Raw genomic sequence first — 24,680 nt, forward strand, 5'->3', positions numbered from 1 at the left:
TTTTCGTACATCTCTGTTTTAGTATGCTTTGCCCCACCTAAGAAAAACACAGGGAAACATCATCAATGTCTCAAGCTTAGTTGGAATCATTGGTCAGAAACACGCCATACCCTACGTTGCCACAAAGGTAATGTGACATATGTTTTCTGTGTGTTTCCAAGTTACCTGACAATTACTTTGGATATTAATGGGAAAATAAAGCCAGCCTGCCTGCAGTCTGTGAAAACTGAGCATCCTTTATGTTACTGGCCGCTTCCTGTATATGGATTCATCATGTAGTGTGCGGGTATTCCGTCACTTCCTCGATGCCGCAATGTCTCCTGGGAAGCAAGTTCTTTCTAAATCCCGCGATAACTCGCGGCAGACCTCCGCAATGTCTCCTAGAAACAATGACAAAAGCTCCCAGGAGACATTGCGGCATCGAGGAAGTGACGAAAAACCCGCACACTACCCGATGAATCCATATACAGGAAGCGGCCAGTAACATAAAGGATTACTAAGGTTCACCTGCCCCTGACAGTGACTCGAGCTGGGCATCGCCGCTTAGTGAAGGATTGGCTCGGGCGGCTCGGCTGCTCTCGGCTGCTCTAGTCCTGCAAAGGGAACTGTGTTCCTGCTGTGAAAAAAGTGCAGGAACTCCGTTTCCACGCGTTCCCGCAGGACTTGAGCCCTGACTTACAGTATCTAATATAAATGTATTATTTATCTGACACTCGCCCCTTGCCCTTTTTTGAGAAACTCCTTCTTTTGCGGTGGATGCCATCTTTTTAAAAAACATTTATCTCAGCAGGGACTGGCTGAATTTCAATCCATGTATGTAACACTGTGGTTATACAGAAGTCGGTCTGCCGACTTGCTGTCAGAATACAATAGCTCAGCGCAAAGGATTCTCCCCTCCAACTCGAATGTGTGGCTACAGGGACTTTTCATTTTTTGTTCAACCCACTGGTTGAACAAAAAATAAAAACTTACTAATGTATGGGCTGATTTAGTAACTGTAATGAAATACACATTGTACAAGAAACTTCTAAAACCTTTTTTATGGAATTTAGTAATACAAATCTGCTTCAGCAAACATAAATATGTAAATTATTCTCACAATAATAATTTGAGTTACATAATACAATAGGAACTCTCATATTTGTGTTTTCTTTGTCAGTTTGGAAGTTATCCCTCTAGAACAAAAAGCTGAGTAATTGCAGGACAAGCCATGCAGACATGATTTTCAGTCAGCCTAAGCATACTAATAAATATGCATTAGAAGTATAGAAATAAAAAATAATCAATGTACAAATTACAAGAGGTAGAGCCTCCATATTTGGTGCTTATATGGGCTGTAATGTATTTACAAATTATACATAAAAGCAAGATTTAAAAGTAAAACTGTTTACATTTTCTTTTATTTTAAATGCGTATGGCTAGTTTTACATTTTTTGAGATTTTGAGTTTTCTCCCAATAGAAAAACTGATAGGATTCTGAGTGATTTTTGTTTCAAATATGGCAAAAGTGTCCGAAGTGTCCGCCATAATGTCGCAGTACCGAAAAAAAACGCTGATCTCCGCCATTACTAGTAAAAAAAAATATTAATAAAAATACCCCCTATTTTGTAACTTTTGCGCAAACCAATCAATAAGCGCTTATTGAGATTTTTTTTTACGAAAAATATCTAGAAAAATACGTATCGGCCTAAACTGAGGAACATTTTTATTTTTTTTTATTTTTTTGGGGGATATTTATTACAGCAAAAAGTAAAAAATATTCATTTTTTTTCAAAAATGTCGCTCTATTTTGTTTATAGCGCAAAAACTAAAAACCGTAGAGGTGATCAAATACCACCAAAAGAAAGCTCTATTTGTGGGAAAAAAAGGAAGCCAATTTTGTTTGGGAGCCACGTCGCAAGACCACGCAATTGTCAGTTAAAGCGATGCAGTGCCGAATCGCAAAAAGTCCTCTGGTCTTTGACCAGCAATATGGTCCGGGGGTTAAGTGGTTAAAGGGGTTGTAAAGCTTCCCGTTTTTTCATCTTAATGCATCATATGCATTAACGTGAGAAAACAACCGATGCTTACAGGCCCCCCAGCCCCCCCGTTTACTTACCTGAGCCCTCGAAAGTCCCGCGTCGAGAACACGCTGGCTTCTCGGTCCGGGCTTCTCGCCTCTTCAATGGATAGATTGATAGAGCTTGAGACAGTCACAGCAAATTTCAAAGTGCTTGTGCAATCTAAGTGCTTCCTTAACTTTGAATTGCCTCTGTTCCTTAACCACTTAAGGACCCCTTCACGCCGATATACGTCGGCAGAAGGGCACGGTCCGAAGCTCCGTGACCGCGCCCACGGGACCCGCGGACCCTATCGCCGCCGGTGTCCCTCGATCAGTCACAGGAGCTGAAGAACGGGGAGAGGTGTGTGTTAACACACCTTCCCTGTTCTTCATTGTGGCAATGTCAGTGATCGTCTGTTCCCTGATATAGGGAAAGACGATCACTGACGTCACACGTCAGGCCTTGCCCCCCTACAGTTAGAAACACATATGAGGTCACACTTAACCCCTACAGCGCCCCCTAGTGGTTAACTCCTTCACTGCATTGTCATTTTCACAGTAATCAGTGCATTTTTATAGCACTTTTCACTGTGAAAATGACAATGGTCCCAAAAATGTGTCAAAATTGTCCGATGTGTCCGCCATAATGTCGCAGTCACGAAAAAAATCGCTGATCAAAAAAAGGAAACTAATTTTGTTTGGGAGCCACGTCGCACGACCGTGCAATTGTCAGTTAAAACAACGACATGTGCCAAATCGCAAAAATGGGCAAGGTCCTTAACCTGCATTATGGTCCGGGCCTTAAGTGGTTAATTTAGTGTCAATAAAACACCTGTTTAACTGGGAAGATCAGCATTAAAGTTGATCCAATCCAAGGGAATAACCCTTTTTGAGCAGTTATGAGCAGTTATTAAACTGCTGTTGTCATTGTCCTGCTGCCAGTGAAGTGTTTAATAACTGCTCAAAAAAATTAAGGAAGAGAGGCAATTCAAAGGTAGGGAAGCACTTAGATTGCACAAGCACTTTGAAATTTGCTGTGACTGTATTAAGCTATCACTAGAAAAAGGATACTGACTGATTAAATCTGTTAAGCACCCTTCTCTAAGACAAACAGGCTCAATTGGAGGGTATTTGTTCTTCACTCCTGCTCTTGGCACAGACATCCCCGATCGGACCTCCTGAAGGGGTTTAGGGATTATTTGGAACCATAATCATTAAGGGTGATATTGTATGTAAAGGTACTTCAGAAGCTCCAGACGAAGCCACGATTGTGGTGAAACATGTAGAGGCAACCATTCTTCTGTATTGTTACCACAGGGCTGTTCTTGCCTGAATATTTTATAGCAATTTTATATTGTCTATGTAATAAAAAAAAGATATATATTTTTTCATAATTTGATGTTGATCAATTTTTCTGTACCTCAAAACTCCATCTTTCTGCCCTCTGGGTATTCTTTGTTCCAGCGATTTTCAGGTCTTTCCCCAGATTCTCAATTGGATTTAGGTCTGGACTTTGACTGGGCCATTGTCACCAGGGATGGACTGGCCATTGGGACCACAGGGAGTTTCCCGGTGGGCCAATGGCTCAGTGGGCCGGCTTCAGTGACAGCGGACTGCTGCCCCCCTCCGCTCCTCTGTCTCTCCCTTCCCGCAGCGCTCACCTGGGAGTAACAAAGAAGCAGGGGGAGGACCAGAGGAGCATGGGGGGAGGGGACAGACAGCTGACTCAACAGCTATGGCCTGGGAGTTTCTCACTTCTGCCTAATCTTGTCCCATAAGGGGGAGCACCGAACTGATTTGGGTGAAATAATGTCTAGCTTCCCCACTGGTACCGCCTATAAGAGTACCAGTACCAGCCGTTCTACTCTAATAAAGTAGAACGGCTAGTGAAAGGGGAGAGGGAGCTTGGGTGGCCGGGGGGGGGAGGTGCGGGAATTGTCCGGCCGCCATGGGAGAGACCTGTCAAAGTGGGCCAGTCTGGATGAAGTCCAGGGCCAAATTTCTGTCCCAGTCCATCCCTGATTGTCACACATAAATATGCTTTGATGTAAACCTTTCCATTGTAACTCTAGCTGTATTTTTAAGGTCGTTGTCCTGCTGGAAGGTGAACCCCAGTCTCAAGTCTTTTGCAGACTCCAATAGGTTTTCTTCTAAGATTTTCCTGTATTTAGATCCATTCATCTTTCCACCAACTCTGACCAGCTTCCCTGTCCCTGCTAAAGGAAAGCCTCCCCACGACATGATTCTGCCACCACCATGGTGTGTTCAGGGTGATGTGTAGTGTTAGTTTTCCACCACACATATAGCCGGATTCAGAAAGACTTACGAAGGCGTATCAGTAGATACTCTGTCGTAAGTCCGAATGCACGCCGTCATATATTTAAGTGTATTCTGGAAACCAGATACGCTTAAATTTGGACAAGATACGACCGACGTAAGTCTCCTACGCCGTCGTATCTTATGTGCATATTTACACTGGCCGCTAGGGGCGTGTACGTGGATTTATGCGTCAAATATGTAAATGAGCAAGATACACCGATTCACAAACGTACGTACGCCCGTTGCAGTAAGATACGCCGTTTATGTAAGACATACGCCGGCGTAAAGATAAACCACCAAAAAGATGGCGCAGCCCATGCAAGGTATGGACGACGGAACAGCTGTCGTATTTTACGTTGTTTGCGTAAGCGTACGTGAATGGGGCTGGGCGTAGGTTACGTTCACGTCGAAAGCAGTGAGCCAACGTCGTTACGTAGGGAGTATTTGCGACGTGATTCTGAGCATGCGCACGCATGCCCTGTACGAACGGACTTCATTTACATGGGGTCACAGTTAATTTAAATGTAGCCCGCCCACTACATGCCTACTTTGAATTAGGCGGGGTTACGCGGGCCCATTTGCGCTACGCCAACGTAATTTACGGAGCAAGTGCTTTGTGAATACTGTACTTGCCTCACTATGTTACGTCGGCGTAGTGCAAATGGGATGCGTTACGCCGGCTTAAACATACGCCGGTCTACCTGAATCCGGCTAATAGAGTTTTGCTTTTAGGCCAAAAAGAAAATTTTGGTCTCATCTGAACAGAGCACCTTCTTCCACATCTTTGCTGTGTCCCCCACATGGCTTCTCACAAACGGTACATCTTATGGCTTTCTTTCAACAATGGCTTTCTTCTTGCCTCTCTTCCATAAAGGCCAGATTTGTGGAGTGCACGGCTAATAGTTGTCCTGTGGACAGATTCTCCCACCTGAAATATGGATCTTTGCAGTTCCTCCAGAGTTACCATGGGCAACTTGGCTGCTTCTCTGATTAATGCTCTCCTTGCCCGGCCAGTCAGTTTAGGTGGACGGCCATGTCTTGGTAGGTCTGCAGTTGTTTCATACTCTTTCCATTTTTGGATGATGGATTGAACAGTGCTCTGTGAGATGTTCAAAGCTTGGGATATTTTTTATAACCTAACCCTGCTTAAATCTTCTCCACAGCTTTATCCCTGACATGTCTGGTGTGTTCCTTGGCCTTCATGATTCTGTTTGTTTACTTAGGTGCTCTAACAAACCTCTGAACACTACACAGAACAGCTGTATTTATACTGAGATTAAATTACACACAGATGGACTCTATTTACTAATTAGACAACTTCTGAAGGCAGTTGGTTCCACTAGATTTTAGTTAGGGGTATCAGAGTAAAGGGGGCAGAATACAAATGCACGCTATACTTTTCAGATATTTATTTGTAAGACATTTTGAAAACCATTTATCATTTTTCTTCCACTTCATAATTATATGCCACTTTGTGTTGGTCTATAATGGGGGTCAGCAACCCGTTGATTGCAGGCTACCTGTCGATCGTGACAGGTGACAGGTAGACCGCGCCCCTGAATTGCCAACCCCTGGTCTGCACTGCTCCTCCGCCTCCTGTGAAATTCTTCACCCTCTGCGCATGTAACGGCTCCCGACCACTTCTGTCTTCTCGGGAGGCGGCACATATCGGAAACAGTTTGGCCAATTTCCATACCACCATAACAATCTGTTTAAGAAAAAATATAAAAAAGTAATTGACATTTTATTTGGCAAACACAGCATGGACCTGCATACTACATCTTTGGAAACAAACCAACCAGCAACCCCTAAGCTTGTGGTCTCATAAAATCCTAAACATTTTATAATAGAAGACCTTATCCAGTAGTGACAAATTTCACCACATATGGTCCTACTGAATTGAATTCCATAACTCCCGAAACACTGTTTTCTATTGGCCAATCAAATAACCTGATTGTTATCTATATTAAGCACAACAACAATCTCAATACCTCTTGGGTATGCTTCAGATATCATTTATTGTATTTACCTTGTGCCTGATGGGCTGTTTATTTCTATTCCAGGGAGCAGTAACTGCAATGACCAAGGCAATGGCGATAGATGAAAGTCAGTACAGTGTGAGAGTGAACAGGTATGCTATTGAATTTAAGCTATTAAGTGGCTCAGCAATTATATTTGTATCATTTTAAAGATCTAGAAAACCATTAGGCCCCATTCACACTTGGTGATTTGGAATCAGTGGCAGAATCACTGTGCTTAATGAGGATTTGCTCACAGCAAGAAATTATTTGCTAAACTTTGTTTTCACAGACTTGTAAATTGCGTAAACTGAGATGTAACTAGCCCAAATACAAATGTACTTATTGCTATCTCAGAGCCCAGATCTAGGAAATATATTAAGTCCCATATATTCCCTATGGACCTTTACTCTCCTCTGCAAATCACTGATCAATTAAAATATTTTGGTATTAACATACAACTCACAGAATCTCCTTCCCTGTATTGCAAACTTCTCAAGTCTCCCGCGAGTTGCGCGAGTCTCCTGCATTTGACTGCGTGCTCCCGGATACCCGCGAGCGCCCGGCGGATCTCCCGGCTGAGACGGTCACTCAGCCACAGACAGAGCAACCCGAGCGGCCAAATGGAGTACGGCCACCGCGGCCGCTTGAGCTGCTCCGTCTTCTGTCTGTGGCCAGGGGAGGGGTTGCCCTGGTGGGGAGGTAAAATAAACTAAAGGAGTGGTAAGAAGGCATGAGGGTAGAGCAGGGTCGGGAAAACCCCCAATGTTAATATTGAGGGTATATCTAAAGTTCTAACAGGGAGAGGTAATGCTAAAAAAAAATCTCCTAAAAAGGATAATACTGTTGCTATATAAAACTTCTTATTGGCGGTCTAGGGTCAGCTGAGTTTTAACAATTAGAACAAATAGAACAAGTAGGACCCATGTCCTTAACAATTCTAATAAATGCCAAGAGGCCTTTTACATATGCCCTTTATGTAGGTCAAGGAAGGTTAGAATAAATTGCACTTTTTGCATGCAAAGGATCTAGAATTCTAACTGTAGAAATAGTAAACAGTCCTGGAATTTTAGCTGAAATAAAGAAAAAAATAAGCAAACATTGAGCATGCAATTCTGGAAAACAAAAAGGAAACTGTTTATATAACATAACTTATTATTATGTATCAGAGAACTAGTAGGTGCAGTGCATTGCCCAAGAAGTCTTTAAAAAGACTAATAGCAGGGTAAGGAATGAGCCAAATGTTCCGTTTTAGAATTTCTTTCAATCCATTGAATCCTCTCTTTCCTGAGGAGTTGATGCATAGCGACCTCTCTTGTGGGGTGGATGGTTTCCATTTCTCTGGTTGGATTGAAAATGATTTACTTTGGATGAGAGAGGTGTTGATCTACTGCGCAATGGCGTATTTTGTGGATTTGGTTCCATTAAATTTAGGTCTATGAGTGTTTGTTGAAGTTCATTAAAGCTCTGCAAGTATATCTTTTTCCTTTGTAAGCAAAACGTAGGGGAAATGGGAACCCCCATTGGTAGGTGATGTCATGGCGTTGTAATTCCAGAAGAAGGGGCTTTAATGCTCTCCTTTTAGCAATTGTTATTTGGGACAAATCAGCAAACAATTGGTAGTCATATCCTTTGAAATTCAGCTGCTTTTTGTCCCTGGCTGATGACAGGAGCTGCTCTTTTGTACGATAGTAGTGTAATTTCACTATGATATCGCGTGGAGGACCATCAGGTTTTTCTTGCAGCAAGGGCTCGATGGATTCTGTCGAATTCCAATCTTTCAATGGAAATGGCTGGTTGCAATTCCTGAAACAGAGCAGTTATGGTGGATTGCAGGTCAATGATTGTTTCAGGAATACCCCTGATACTTAAGTTGGACCCTCCTGTCTCTGTTCTTATGGTCCTCAATTTTAGTATGGAGCAATAGGTTTTCCTCTTTGAGGTTTTCTATTTCCATAGTGTGTTCCAGAGAAATATTTTCTAAATCATCTGCTTTAACCTTCCAAGTTCTCTTATCTCTCTTGTGAGGTTAGAAGTGACGTGATCAGATGTTTGTTTTAGTGCTTTATGGAGCATATGTTCAAATTGTTTTAAAATGGCTGGGGCTACTTGAGGGGTCTGAGGAGAGTCTTGTGAGGTGAATAAATCACTGTCAGAATCAGCTGGGGACACAGGTTGTGTCAGGCTTTGCCTATGGGAGCGCATAGAGGCTATGAATGAAGAGAGGGGCGGTGCCATTTTATTTATAGCTTTCCCCTTTGAAGCCTTCATGAGGGAATTCTTTATTTTGACACGGCCGCCTACCTGTGCCATAATTTTGCCCACAAATTGGTCAGCTAGATCCCGGGTACTAGTTCCACCCCGAGGATATGTCAAAATACTTGAGGGTTTTGGTTAAATACCAGCTCTCCTCCTGAATGGTATGGAGCTCCAGCACTGCATTACCACACCGCTAGACTCCACGCATGCACCTCGCCTCCTTCCAACTTCCAAGCGACACTCTATACCAGTGACATAAGACCAGATCCATAGACTTCCTCAGCTTGCACAGGAACCCTGGGTTGAAGCTTTCAGGTCTGGCACCTGAGGCCGCATGACCGCTTTTGCTGGGGAGAGACAGCCACCTCCTCTCCACCTGAACCTCTCTCCTTGGAGGTGGGCTGGAACTGGAACCCTGTGCCCATGTGCTCCTCAGACTTAAATACAGGCACCCAGCATTCCTTGGGGCGCATCCCCTTCTAATTGGCCAGGGCTGTATCTGCATCCATGCTCCCATCTACTAGGTTTCCTCCCGCTGTCCAGTATACCTTATTGCTATTGGATCAGTGTGAAACATCAAGACAGCATGATCCGCACACTGAGCAGACCACACTAATCAATCACTGCTCTCTGTTAAGCAGACAGCACTTCAATTTGCCTGTCTGCTTCTCTGTTAAGCAGAAAAGCCAAAAACTATATACACTTTCTAGCACCTACCTAGGAGGGCTCTACACAGTATATACCAGAAAGCTGCAACCTTGAAGTTCATGGTTATAAATAATTACCTCAAATGCTTGGTTGTATGAAGGGATTCCAAAGAATGCAAAAAGGTTGTGTAAATCTTGGAATGGATTATGGTAGAGGTGTTAATGATTGGAGTCCCTTGGCTCTGATAGGGATTTTCATAGCCATAAAAAAAAAAACACAAACTCCTGCGCACGGGTGGATTGTCCAACAGTTAATCAATGTTCCGCATGGAAATTTCCACAAATGTCAAAACTGGTAACAGTGGCCTTGCTCCCCTTCAGGGACGGGGAGCATCCTAGCAGAGAACAAAAAGAAGAAAAAGAAAGGCGCACCAGCCTAGTGTGTTACCGTTGACAATTTATTAAATAGATATGATAAAATAAAACTACTCATAAGAGAAATGGTATAAAAGGCTTGTCAACAACAATGTGATGAATACCCCTCGAACCACACTCCCGGATAGGGGGAAAGGAGGTGTGTCACTGCCGGCTGACGCGTTTTGAGGCAACAAGGACCTCTTCATCAGAGCTCAGCAGTATAGACCCTTCCACAGACACCCCCTTGATATACCTACACATATGCACAAACCACGCCTACCGCCAGCCATAGGGGACCTCCCAGGGGCCATCCAGACTCCTCCCAACAAATGATGGGCAGTCCCGGATACTAAATACAAAAACAATGAGTGGAAAATTACAGCAATAACAGACCAATGAATAAAAAAATGGAAAGAGAAATTAATAAAAATGAATATAAATAATGAAATAGGAGAAACTGAGATGAAAACACCATGTTGTATGGAGAGATGTACTATAGATCCAGCAGTGGCCCCTGTAACGGTCACCTCCATAAAGGCCTGGGTAAAAATGTACAATGCCCAATTGAGTATAGGCCAAACAAACAGAGGAGGCGGGGGGGGGGGGGGCTGGGATGATGATGAGCTGTGGACTTACGATCGGGTGGATCCAAGGGGTACACGGAACCCCGCTCTTCCAAACGTAGGATGGACAAGTAACATCCCCCAGCATGTCGCCGTCACGGATGCTGCCGCCCATTGAGGCGCGGTGTGTGATGGAAATGCTGCGGTGGAATGGAACGCAGACAGCCTCATCTGAGCTCCAGAGGCTGACGCGCCGAAAACAGCGTCATCAGCAGTGGCCTGCATTGTCTGGCGTGCTGTTAGAAATTACGTCAGGCGGCGTGCTGCAGGCGGAGCTACCACAGGGGCTTGGTCGCCGCCATTTTGGCAGAGATCAGGCCCTGGAGGGAAGGGAGGAGAAGGGAGAGGAAAACCAGGGAAAAAAGAAGAAAGAAGAAAGAAAAAAGAAAAGGTGAAATTATGAAAAAGATGAATAAAAAACATGAACAATATAATATGGACTAAAATGGTGAATGATACAAGATAAAAAATAAGGAAATAAATAAAAAGGGGAAGAAACGAGTCAAAGTGAGAGAGTGTCTGTTATTGCAATCATTTTCACATACTAGACACCTATAATGGCCATTTTCATAGCCATGTTTAGAGTCTGTGTGCTGATTTGTAAAGCATAACCCTACAATGTTATGAGGATTTAAAGCTTTGGTTGAATCACAACTAGCCTGTGAAATTAGTTGATGGTGCAATGTCTGACCTCTCTGGGTTGAGGTCTGAAATTCAACAACTGTTCCTATTTTGGGGTCCAGTTGTTGATTTGGGTTTCATCCAGTCAAATCCTTCAGCCCCTGGAACAGAAAAAAATTATTTGGTAGATACTTTTTATTCCTTTCATTTTTTTAAATAGTGCCTTTATTTCTATAGGCTGAGTTTGAAATGCTCAGGATTGCACTTTAAAGTGGAACCTTGGTTTAAAGAAAAAAATACATAGCAAAAAAAAGAAAAGCTGCTTTGACTGCAGTGCGCACCTTCAGTCCAGAATTGTCACCTTTAGCAATTCCTTTCCATCATGTCACCAGTAACCTTATTAAATTGCCACCGCCATTTTTCAGCACTTCCTCTGAGCCAAGACTGCCATGGACCCCTCCACTGTGGGTATGTCATCATGCTGGCCTGGGCTCCTAGTACTAAATAGCATTTACATTTCCGAATGAAAAACAACTGACCAGAAGAACTTTGAAAAAAATGTATCTGTAGTTTTTTTGTTTTTGCTTAGGCACTGCTTAATCCATGTGCATTACAACAAAAAAAGAGTAATGCCTACTATTTATGCAAAAATTTGATATATGGCGTGTGAGGGATTAGCTTGTGGGGATCACCTTTTCTGAAATCACAGTCTGTAAGCAGGCACTTTCTTTTAAGTCTGGCGGATGCCAGATTTTATTTATAAACGGTTTGCAGATTAAAATAAACAAAACAATAAATTAAATCCTTGCCGTCCGGCGCTAAACTAAACAAACAGGATCTCCTCTCTATACAGTGTGGGGCTAGTCCCTGACACCCACAAAACATGTAGTAAAGCAAACCTTTTCAGTCCAGCACTCAGCGCTCCCCTCACTCAGGTCCCTTCCTGAGTTTCAAGCCAGAGCCCTGTTGTGCTCTCTTCCTGGACATTTAAAGTCCAGCTGATTGTGGACTCCAGTGGACCCAAACATCCGGACCGGAATCCTAGCCAGGCACAGAGGCTGTAAAACCCGGAATGGATTCCGGTTCAGTCTCTCATGATAGAACGTATGCGAGGTGAAATGTACCTATGATCATGTATCGCACCTCGCATAGCGTCACAGGTGCTAAAGTGGCTGGGGTGGCAAATATGGGCTCTAAAAATAAGCAAGGGAAAAAATCGATAAAATTAATTCTATAAAAATTCTTAAAAAGAAGCCTGGTCAGTTAAAATCCATAATGGCCACTAAGTTCACATGGAAACTTCACTATGTCATGGCTGCAACACCCTTGGAGAGTTATGGATATCACTCTATGGTCTGCAATATAGAAAAAAACACAAGGAGTGCTGCTGGGGCCGGCAATTCTTTTGTGGCACTTCCAGTATCAAGTGTTATGCATGGCCCAGGTGGACCGCACCGTTGGTTCAAGCCAGGACCAGATCGGAGATGCAGGAACAACAGGAGGATGACATGGAAGTTGTAGGGGTGTAGTTATGCGTTTCAATGCAACAAGGACCGCCTCCTATGCCATTGCCTACTATTTATATCTTTCTTGGTGTGTGTATGTGTATACCTGGATCTAATTAGTTACTGAAATATTGCAGCAACTGAAGATATTTAAAGCCAAACCTTTCATTTTAAATCAGCTATTTACATTGCACATCCATAAAAATTGTGCAAAATCTTAAAATGATTTTCCATTAGAAATCAGCCAAAGCTTGAGGCCGGAATCACACTAGTGCGTTGCTTTTTTGAGCTGCGTTGTCGTTGCAGATTTCTCTAGAGGGTGTTCTGCAGATCAACTGCGGTTTAGCTGCAGATCAGGTGCGAATTTGGAGACCTGGGAGAACTTCCGGGTGAGAGGAGAGTGGGGGAGAATTGTATTGAGCTGAATGAGAGAAACTCCTGCAGAGAACTGAACACATGTGCGAATTATATGCGTACCCATCGAAGATAATGGGACTGAATTCGCACCTGAGCCGCACCGCAAGACATAAAAACCGCATGCGGTTTGGAGGCAATACGCAGTGCGGATGCATCGCACATATGTGAACCAGCCTCATTGAAAACAATGTATTTTGAAATGTCCTGCGAATTAGATGCGGTTTAAACCGCACTCAATTCGCATAGGTGTGAACCTAGCCTCAGTGGAAAAGCCTGTCCCCTGCCAGCAGCTGCACAGAAGGACTCCTTCTCTCTGTATGGAGACACTTGCCTCTCTCTGCAAAGGTCCAGCACACCCCTGGTGAGCCAGACCTATAGTTCTGAAAAGCTGTGATCAGAACAAAAAATATTTTATATATAAGTAAATGGCTTTTTTTCATCAGGAAAGTGGAGGAATGCAGTTCCACACCTGCAGCACTAATTGTATGTAATGGCAAGGAGTGCTGGGCTGTGTTGGAGGGTCTATCCATGCTGGCTGCTGGAGGGGATCTATTTTTCCATGGTAGTCTATTGTTGCTTGTTAGGTCTATTGTTTCTGGGGGGTCAATTGTTGCTGGAAGAGATCTACTGTTGAGGGAGGGGGTCTATTTTTGCTGGCTGCTGGAGAGTCTATTAATGCTGGCTTCTGGAGAGTCTATTGATGCTGGCTGCTGGAGAGGCTATTGATGCTGGCTGCTAGAGAGTCTATTGATGCTGGCTTCTGGAGAGTCTATTGATGCTGGCTGCTGGAGAGTCTATTGATGCTGGCTGCTGGAGAGTCTATTGATGCTGGCTGCTGGAGAGTCTTATAAAGCTGGCTGCTAGAGAGTTTTATGATGCTGGCTGCTGAAGAGTCTATTGATGCTGGGTGCTGGAGAGTCTTATGATGCTGGCTGCTGGAGAGTCTTATAAAGCTGGCTGCTAGAGAGTCTTATGATGCTGGCTGCTGGAGAGTCTATTGATGCTGGCTGCTGGAGAGTCTATTGATGCTGGCTGCTGGAGAGTCTATTGATGCTGGCTGCTGGAGAGTCTTATGATGCTGGCTTCTGGAGAGTCTATTGATGCTGGCTGCTGGAGAGTCTAATGATGCTGGCTGCTGGAGAGTCTTATGATGCTGGCTGCTGGAGAGTCTTATGATGCTGGCTGCTGGAGAGTCTTATGATGCTGGCTGCTGGAGAGTCTATTTATGCTGGCTGCTGGAGAGTCTATTGATGCTGGCTTCTGGAGAGTCTATTGATGCTGGCTTCTGGAGAGTCTATTGATGCTGGCTGCTGGAGAGTCTATTGATGCTGGCTGCTTGAGAGTCTATTGATGCTGGCTGCTGGAGAGTCTTATGATGCTGGCTTCTGGAGAGTCTATTCATGCTGGCTGCTGGGGAATATATTGATGCTGGCTGCTGGGAGATTTGTTGTTGCTGCTGGGGTGGTATTTTGTTGTTGGAATCCATTGATGCTGGGGGGGGGGTCTATTGTTTTTGGGTGAATCTATTATTGCTGTTGGGGGTCTGTTTTACTACTTTTCTTGTATTAACAAATTCCATTCAAATTACTTAGCACCATAAAATGATACTTGGCTCTGTATTCTCTAAAAGAGGCGCTACGAAGAGGTGGGTAGGGGTGGAACCAAGTTACGGTGGGTAGGGGTGTGCATGCTTACTACCAACATTGGGATCCTTTTTTGTGTCAAGATCACACACAGCTTCTGCAGAGATCTCACAGCACGAATATCCCAAAAACAAAGAGCCATGGAAAACTAGACAGTACAGAGAACTATTAGCAGAACTCTGAAGGTTTGGACAAGGGAGTGGCTGTGTACTGCTGCAAAGAACAAATGGGTGTAACTGGGATGATAAGAATAACATTTAATGTTGTTCGGTGCCCAAGAATAGTGAACAACATTTGACAGTAAAATAGATGGTATATCTACAATAACGACTAGCTATCCTTATTGTAAGAGAACTAATAGTTTAATTTAAAAAAATACATGCACAAAAGTTACTGTATTTGTTTCTTTATTGTTATGTTATTTTGCAAAGTACAGTAAGGTTTCTGCATACAGGATGTGTAGGTTGGATTTTTGCCATTGGATTTGCACTTATTTGCTGGCCAAACACCAATTTCATTCGTACATTTGTATGGAAATTCTTCAGTGATTACATCAGAGTATTTGATCTAGCATTCATTATGTCAACTGATTTAATTCAAAAGCCCTTATTTGACCTGCTACTTACTCCCAGACATATTAAAGCTGTATTAAAGTAGCAGTTCACCCTAAAACTAAAATCTATAATACTACAGGCATCCACAATTTAAGACTAGCCTATCTAACCCTGTAAAGAAGAAATGGCTTTACATCCCTTTTCTGAATCCGGTCTGATCCCACGATGAGCTGTCAGTCGCGGCTTCGCTCTAGGCGGGTGCAGAGGACACGTCCGACAACGGAAGCCCCATAGTAACTCTATGGGTGAAGTCACTTCCCAGGCATTTCACAGCCGTTGTCGGCTGTCTCCTACACAGAGCTTCTGCTGATGAAGACCGGACTGGAGCGGATTCAGAAAGTTGTAAAGGCGTGTAGCACTACCCCCGAAGGAGCTGCCGTTAACTTACTGTTCAATACGCTTGCTTCAGGGGTTGTCCTTTGAAGAGTTGTCCATAAGAATGTACGCACCAACACAAAGTCTCTTTCAAGGGTTTTATTAACAAAGTTCTCCAACAGAGAGGTAGGGGGATAGGGAAAGACTCAGGTACTTTCGCGTTGCGGGTCACGGGTACCACTTAGATCCAAAGGATTAACTCAGCTCCACACTGGATTTTAGCAACCACCAGATAGGCCCACTCTCACTGGCCTAGCAGATGATGCGAAGCTCGACAAAGTCTCTGCCACAGACTTGATGAGTATCGTCGGGCCGTCCCATGATCTTCTGCCACAAGATCATGTAACCGACTGCACACCCGATATAGTTTCAACAAAAGTTACACAACTCACGGTGCCAAGAATCTTTCAGCCGGACCGGCAGCACAGTGAGGTAAATCCGCCAGGGTACGTCCATCAATTGAATCCCACTGGTTCAGTTTCCTTCCATAGACAAGGTAGCGAAGGACCATCCCTGGATCAGTAGGCCCCAGAATCTCCTGGGCCTACTCTCAGTTGCTAGGCCTCGGGCCAGCTGGCCCCGAGACTACACAACAGCTCAACATCCCTAAGGCCAGGAGGGCCCTCAGGTCGAGACACTAAGACGAACCCTCGCCAAACGGCATCTGTCTCTTAAATACCCCTCCCCAACATGCACAGCGGGTTGACCACACCCCCTGAGCCTCTTCTGAGAGAGAGATACCCAATACATTCAGCCTGTTGCCTTTCCAATCGTGACCTGCGGTGACAGCGACACCCACCGTCAGGGGTTGCACTTGTGCAACCCAGCTGAACTTAACAGAACCAACAATTTAGAATAATCATCCTGAGCCAAAACTACTGCTCAGGCAACTATAATTTAACAAATAGCGCCCACTCAATGGGAGCAGACGCTACATAGCGATTTCCTCTGTACATGGCTAGATAGGTTAGTCTTAGAATGTGGCTTCCAGCAGATTTACAGATTTTAGTTTTAGGGTGAACTGCTACCATAAACCCAAAATGTAATATATTGCAGCTTACCAATCAGTAGATTTAGTGGATGTATTCGTTTTCGTTTTTAGGCTCCCCCCCCCCCCCTTTTTTTCACTTAGTGATCTGACCAGTAACACACCTCTTGTATTAGGGTGCCTACACTCTGGATGAAGGAGCAACAAAAGACACCTTAGGACAGCAGCATTGTCAGTCTGTGAGGAGGGCAGGGTTGCCAACCTCCCGCAGCATTTTTTACTGACAGAACATGGAAAATTTACTGGCGGAGCACATTTTTTACTGGCAACCTGAGAAATTACTGAGAAAGAAAAAACGCTCAGGTGTGGAAATCTTCAGAATAAATGCTTTCCCCAGGATCACATGTGCAGGCAATGCATATGAGATTGCAAAACAAAAGAGATTCTTCTGGACAGCCGCACTCTGAACAAAAGTTGCCTTTAATGTAAAAATTCAAGATAGAAAAACAGCACTACATGTCACAGCATACCAGCTGAGCTGACGTGTTTCACACTGTATTTAGTGTTTAATCATATGATTAAACATTAAATACAGTGTGAAATGTGTCAGATCAGCCGGTATGCTGTGACATGTAGTGCTGTTTTTCTATCTTGAATTTTTACATTAAAGGCAACTTTTGTTCAGAGTGCGGCTGTCCAGAAGAATCTCTTTTGTTTTGCAATCTCATATGCATTGCCTGCACATGTGATCCTGGGGAAAGCATTTATTCTGAAGATTTCCACACCTGAGCGTTTTTTCTTTCTCAGTAATTTCTCAGGTTGCCAGTAAAAAATGTGCTCCGCCAGTAAATTTTCCATGTTCTGTCAGTAAAAAATGCTGCGGGAGGTTGGCAACCCTGCCCTCCTCACGCGGCTGTCCAGAAGAATCCTTTCTTTTGTTTTGCAATCTGAGAAATTACTGAACTCCTACTGAAAACGAACACAGTGAATATTTAAACAGTATACACGTGATATGGAAGCACTAACAATACCTATAACAAAGTAATTTGCTTGATTTACACTTTAAAAGTAAACACAGCATAAAATGATCAGCCCCTGATATGTACTGGGAGTAAATCGCTGATTTTTACAAACTGTCAGTAAATTTACTGGCGGTTGCCAACCCTGGAGGAGGGAAGTGTTAGATGTACTCACAGATTTAGATACATAACAGATTCAAGCAAAACTCCAGCTAACACTCTTTAAACATTTATTGCAATAGTTTTATTCTTTTTGAGTGATGCCGCGTAAATGCGGTTGTTTTTCGGCATGAAAAAAAAACGTTGTTTTTCAGCATGTCCAAAAAACTAAGTTTTTCCAACTTCAATCATTAAAAACGTTGCCCACACACCATAGTTTTTGAAAAATAATGAACAAAGTGTGGTGGCGTACAACACGTACGACGGCACTCTGAAGGGGAAGTTTAGCTGATTCCTTGTTAGGAAAAGACGATTTGCGATTTTTTGTCTGTTACAGCGTGATGAATGTGCTTACTCCATTATGAACGGTAATTTTACCAGAACGAGCGCTCCCGTCTCATAACTCACTTCTGGACATGTGCGGGTTTGAAACGTCGTTTTAGCCCACACACAATAATTTTTTACAACACGGAAAACGACATTTTAAAAAACGACGTTAAAAGAAGCCGAAAAACGATGATTTTAACCACTTAACGCCCGCCGCATGCCTATTTACGTCCACAGAATGGCACGAACAGGCAGGTGGGCGTATAGCGGGTCGGGGGTCCGATCGGGACCCCCTCCGCTGCGTGCGGCGGGCGGCTTACCTCGGGGAGCGATCCGGGACGACGGCGCGGCTATTCGGTAATAGCCGCTCCGTCGGGAATGCTCCCCGGAGCTGAAGAACGGGGAGAGCCGTATGTAAACACGGCTTCCCCGTGCTTCACTGTGGTGGCTGCATAGATCGAGTGATCCCTTTTATAGGGAGGCTCGATCGATGACGTCAGTCCTACAGCCACACCCCCCTACAGTTGTAAACACACACTAGGTGAACCCTAACTCCTACAGCACCCCCTGTGGTTAACTCCCATACTGCAACTGTCATTTTCACAATAAACAATGCAATTTAAAGGCATTTTTTGCTGTGAAAATGACAGTGGTCCCAAAAATGTGTCAAAATTGTCCGAAGTGTCCGCCATAATGTCGCAGTCACGAAAAAAAACGCTGATCGCCGCCAATAGTAGTAAAAAAAAAAAAAAATTATAAAGATGCAATAAAACTATCCCCGGGGCTTAAGTGGTTAAATGACGTTTTTAAAAACGTTTTTTTTTTTTCATGACGAAAAACGACCATGTGTACGCTGCATCAGTTTTACATAAATAAAGCTGATAATTGTACGCACCCCTGTCATTGTTAAATGGTTTGTCTCAACTCTCTAACTGCTACATCTGCAGGACAGCTTGTTCTTTAAAAAAAAAAACTGGCTGAATCACCAGGTGAAAATAAAGGAAAGAAAGCCTAAAAGAGCAAACGAATAGAGCCTTCACATCTAAGAATTGGTGAGCTGCAATATAATAAATATTTGCCTTTGGGTTTCATACCACTTTACACAAGTTTCATTTGGGCCTAGAACATGCGCACAACATGTAAATCTTCCTTCCCGAATTTTTATCACTTTGGTTGAAAATAAATATCTTTCTGAGCCCACTAACCAGTGGCAGGACAAAGTCATCCAGCGTCCAGGGCAAAGATTCCATCATAACGCCCCCTTCATTATTTGCCAGCTTAGGGATCCTACCCCCAGCAAAATCACTGCACAGCTCCAGATGTGTCAATCAGGTTTTGCATGGACCTGGAAGTGCGCAGTGAGGTGGTTGGACCTTCCTGCTGTGTTCTCTGAGTCTGCTGGTCTCCTTGTGCCGAACCCCAAAAAAAAGGCAGAGCTGGCTGATTCACACCTCAACATTGTGGTGGTGTGTGCTGAAAAAAGTACAACTTTTTTAGTGCCAGAGCAGTGTGAGGCAATCCATTGCCATTCATTGCACTGCAGTCATGTCACTGTGTGACATTTCAATAGTTTATTTAAAAAAATGAACAGTGTGATGTGCTGCAATTGGCGCATTGGCACTGCTGTCATCCCAACCACACGCCAGCTGCTGCATTTTAATGCAGTCGCTGGTGTGAATATACCCTAAAGATTGTAAAAGTTGTTTTATATTTTTATGTTTTTATCATTCCTTTTTTTATTCTTTTACAATTATATATGGATATGTGTTTGCTAGCAAATCTATTCATAATGGAGACCTCAGAAGAGAGTACAGTGGTCAGTCACCATTGTCCTCACTGCCAGATGACTCCACTTTCTTATTTACAGTTAGGGAACACAGTGGTGTCATCTATCCATCCCCAGCTCGCTGACTGGACAATGAAAGAGCAGCAACAGACTGGTGAGGTCATCTCTCTGTTCACTCTGCTATCTCCTCCTCTCAGCATTTTCCTTGTCACTGTATTTGCATGCAGCAATATTTTGGCTGCTGCTTCCTCTCCCTCTTTGAGTGATTTGCTATAGGGGATTGCAAGAGGATCTTATTGATTCAGGTAGTTATACTAGCAGCAGTTACATTTATAATTGCACATAAACCTTCATTAATATGGGACTTTTATATCTGCCTGATGTTTTTCTTTAAACCTTGGGATGTACACAGGGAGGACAGTTTACCTGGTCAGTCCCTACATTTGCCATTCAGGTACTGCATAGCAGTCCACACGACCCCCTGTGTTGGTAATCCAGTGATCGGATATCTCCTTCTTGTGATGCAGGTGGGGGAGTGCACTTCAAATGACTCTGTGAGCTGCTTCCTGGACTGTGGCCCCATTATATTACAAAGAATTCACTGCTAATGGAGTTCCTGTATAGCTATATTTTGTAGATATGGATCATAGAAATTGTAACAACATCAACAGCTGGCCATAGAAAAGTGTCCCTTACTAAGTAGAGCCTTCATTTTCTGATTACCTATGTGACTATTATAATCCAATAAATTAATTTGTTTTTATCAGATAATATGGTGCACACAATTAACTTTATGATATGAAATGTGTATATTTTTCAGCATATCTCCAGGAAACATATGGACACCACTTTGGAAGGAACTCTCCAGTCATGCTGCTAATCCTGATGTTATGATTCTAGGAGGAAAAGATGCCCAGGTGAGGGATTAACCAATAAAAATGCGCAGCCCCCCAAATAGCATTGCAGATCAGAAGCTATGAAGACCAAAGTTATGTCCTCTTCACTCGGGGGCATCTTACAATTATAGCCCCTATATTGGGGGCTTCTTAAAGTTATGGCCCCCTGCATTGGGGGGGGGGGGGGGGGGGTCTTCTGACAGTTATATCACCTTTATTGGTAGGCTTCTTACAGTTATGGTCCCGGCCTTGGAGTCTTTCACCAGTTAAGGCTCCTTCTTTGGAGGGTATCTAACAATTATGGCCTCTTCATTTGTGTCTTCTGTCAGTTATGGTTCCTCCACTGGCAGCTTCTGACAGTTATGATCATTCCATTGGGGGCTTTTGAGGAGGAAAGTGGAAATAAAGTCCCCCAGTATACTCAACTCTACCTTCCAGTGATGTGGTGGTTACATCCCTTGCCGGATACAAAGAGCAAAGCGAATGACCACACTCCAAAAAATAAGGAAGCAAGAGCTTGATTGTATAAAAAACATTCAACATGAGAAACGGTTGCAGCAACAGAATCAGAGGGGAGTATGGTTGACGCGTTTCACAAATTTCTTCACTTAGTCATAACCTGGGTTATATCCATTGTTGTTGCACAGAACTGTAGTTCACCGTTTCAGGTTTTTATATGTACCTTTCCACAAAAAAAAATAATCACCAGTATACTTTATGTAGAGATAATGCTGTTTGTGCCCATCAGTCTTGTTTTTTTACAATATCAGAAGACTTGTACAATACAGTGGAACCTCGGATTACGAGCATAATCCGTTCCAGGAGAATGCTCTTAATTTAAAGTACTCGCATATCAAAGCGAGTTCCCCCATTGAAGTCAATGGGAACGAAAATAATTTGTTCCGCATTGACTTCAATGGCATGCAATACCGCATGCTGCCAGAGGTGGGGGGGGGGGTGCCGGAGAGCCTTTAGAAAGGCCGAGGACAACTTGGCTGACCTTGGAAAATACCCCGTTCACTAGCCTTTCCGAGATCAGCCAAGCTGTTCTCTGGTCTTTCCATGCATTTCCAAACAGTGCCGTTCGGCTCCGGCGACCCCCCCCTACCTCAGGCTAAATGCGGTACTGCAGGCCACATAAGCTTAAATTCTGCTCGTTTTGCGAGACAACACTCGCAAACCGAGTCAGAATTTCTTTAAAAAAGTTGCTCGTCTTTTAAAACGCTTGTTAATCACGTTACTTGTAAACCGAGGTTCCACTGTATCTGCTTACTTTGATTTACCTTGATTTACTAATCTGTGTTTATACCTTAGTATTTGTTTTCCACTCCCAATTCTTGCGTTCCTTTGATCTTTTTCTTTCTTTCAGTTACTTGGTCGTATGGGCACAGCGGATGAGTGTGCCAAAGCTGTACTTTACCTGGCAGCAGAAGCCACATTCTGCACAGGCATTGATCTTCTCCTTACCGGTGGAGCTGAATTGAATTACGGTTGTAAAAATCAACAGATGAGCCAAAACAGCATTTACAACTGACTGTCTATTGGACAACTGATGTATGAAAACTGAAGGCCAGGAAAATAGGGTGTGACCTATAGCATCCAATCATATTCTCACTGTACATTTTTTTGGAAGTTTATAAAATGAAAGCAAATATGTAGCTGGTTGCATTGCCACTGTTAAAGTATTTCCAGTTTTGGCAGCGGTTTTTCTGAATATATCACAAATTGCCATCCACTGGCATCTGTGTATGCCGCCTATCTAATGCTAGTTTGTGTCAGAATGTAGACAATAGCAAGTATGCATGGTATAATCAAATTTAATGGAAGTCTGTGTCTCTGTCAGTATGATCACATCAAGATAACACATTAGTGGCTCTATAGTGGTTCCAGGTCACTGACTCGGCTTTGACTGATTAAGTAGTGAAAAAAAAGGACAATCATTGTGTTATGATACTAATGAGAAAGCACAACCGTATGTGAGCCAATAGAACTAACCAATTTGCAGAATTATACATGAAAACAAGTTTTATTAAACATGGGCCTCACTTTATAATTGCTTGAAGCTTGTGGTATTAACACATTAAAAAGGGATACTGTTACTTTTTTATTTTTGTTTAATCAATGATCATTACAATTTCAACATGAAAAAAGTAAAAAATATTTTATAAAATGTTAAATAGATTTTTATTTACTTTTTTTTTAAGTAAAATACCATTGTATCCTTTGTGTATTGTCTGGTTCAGGTATCTTCTTTCATGCCACAACGCAAGATCTAATTTAATCTGAATAAATAGTTTACTTCTTTTTAAGGGTGCATGTTCCAAAACCCTGATACTGCAGCTTGACTTGCTGTACATGTATTTTCAGGCTGGGTAGTTCCAGGGCCATTTTAATAGCATCATGGGCCCCTGGGCAAAGTGATGCTATGGGGCCCCTACAAGGTTGCCATAATTTACGCACCTACTCTAAAGAATGAGTAGCTTTACAGCGTGTCACTTGCCACGTGTCATGCTGGTAGTTGTAGTCCCCCTGTCATGCTGGTAGTTGTAGTCCCCCTGTCATGCTGGTAGTTCTAGTCCCCCTCTCATGCTGGTAGTTGTAATCCCCATGTCATGCTGGTATTCCCCCCTGTCAGGTTGGTAGTTGTAGTCCCCCTGACATGCTGGTAGTTGTAGTCCCCCTGTCATGCTGGTAGTTGTAGTCCCCCTCTGTCATGCTGGTAGTTGTAGTCCCCCTCTTTCAGGCTGGTAGTTGTAGTCCCCCTGTCATGTTGTTAGTCCCCCCCTGTCAGGCTGGTAGTTGTAGTCACCCTCTGTCAGGCTGGTAGCTGTAGCCCCCCCCTGTCAGGCTGGTAGCTGTAGTTCCCCCCCCCCCCAGTTAGGCTGGTAGTTGTGTTGTAGCCACTCACCCTCTGCAGCTCTCTCTCGATCTCCCATCTTTGGTGATAATATTCTCCCTCACAGCATACTCCATCACTGCCAGCACCTGGGGTTCAGAGACTGCAGGGGGAGATCACCGGGCCCCGCGTCACCAGGTGACCACTGCTCTGTGGTGGGCGGAGTCAGGACGGGCAGGGTGCCTCAATGTGATATTCGGTGAAGAGAGGAGGAGCAGGATTCCCCTCTGTGGTGGGTGGGGTCAGGGTGGTGCTCTGTGGTGGGCGGAGTCAAGAGGACGGGAGGGTGCTGCTGAGCTGCTCAGTAATGGTCGGAGAAGGGTGGTGGGCTGGGTCAGGGTGGCACTCTATGTGTGGGGAGACAGTTTGCCTGACGAAGGGGGGGGGACATGTGATTGGCCCGCCCATTCCAGAAATCAGAGGCAGGATTTCACAGCTACACTTTGTCTCATTTATGTCTGCAGTACCCCAGTCGGCTTTCCCAGTACTAATTTCTGTGTCCCTCGAGCGCACCAACTGACAGGACACTCACCCGGCTAGTGCTATTTGTCTGGCTCTGATGGGGCCCCAGGTGAATATGGGGCCCCCGGGCTGTGCCCAGGGGTGCCCGCTCAGTAAGACGGCCCTGGGTAGTTCATGCTGAATCCTCCGCTCCAAAGCTCTTTCCAATTCATGGGGCACCGTCTGCTGTTGTGAGGTTTCAAATACTTGCTGTTTTATACATTGCCTGAACTATCAACCTGGGCCTATACGTACATAGGAGTCCATCCATATATTACTGTAAAGCAGGGGTCTCCAAACTTTTCAAACAAAGGGCCAGTTTATTGGCCTTCAGACTTTAGGAGGGCCGGATTGTGGTCAGCTTGGGCAGAAAATGTCCTGAGCCCAGCATCAGTGAGAATAAATAGGGCCTCAGAGTTCGTGATCAGGAGTAGTGCCCCTATTAGTATGAGGAATAGTATCCCATCATTGGTATCAGTGAAGACATTGTGCCTCCTTGTTGGTGTCAGTGGGAGGAATAGTACACCAAGGGCCAGATAAAGGCAAAGGGCTGCATATGGCCCCCGAACTGCAGTTTGGAGACCACTGCTGTAAAAGATACTGATTGTT

General features: G+C 43.9%; 1 protein-coding gene across 1 annotated transcript in view; it reads left to right on the forward strand.

Moving 5' to 3' along the window:
• HSD17B14 (hydroxysteroid 17-beta dehydrogenase 14) overlaps positions 1-22,779 on the forward strand; it is a 44,361-nt gene extending 21,582 nt beyond the window's left edge. Inside the window, exons 6-9 of the mRNA XM_040325699.1 lie at positions 23-127; positions 6,424-6,491; positions 20,599-20,695; positions 22,044-22,779. Coding sequence (XP_040181633.1) covers positions 23-127; positions 6,424-6,491; positions 20,599-20,695; positions 22,044-22,208 — 435 coding nt within the window. The 3' untranslated portion in view covers positions 22,209-22,779. The remainder of the gene's footprint in view (positions 1-22; positions 128-6,423; positions 6,492-20,598; positions 20,696-22,043) is intronic.
• Positions 22,780-24,680: the final 1,901 nt, after the last annotated feature.

Source organism: Rana temporaria, chromosome 10, assembly GCF_905171775.1.
Source record: "Rana temporaria chromosome 10, aRanTem1.1, whole genome shotgun sequence".
In the NCBI taxonomy this organism is placed as follows: Eukaryota; Metazoa; Chordata; class Amphibia; order Anura; family Ranidae; genus Rana; species Rana temporaria.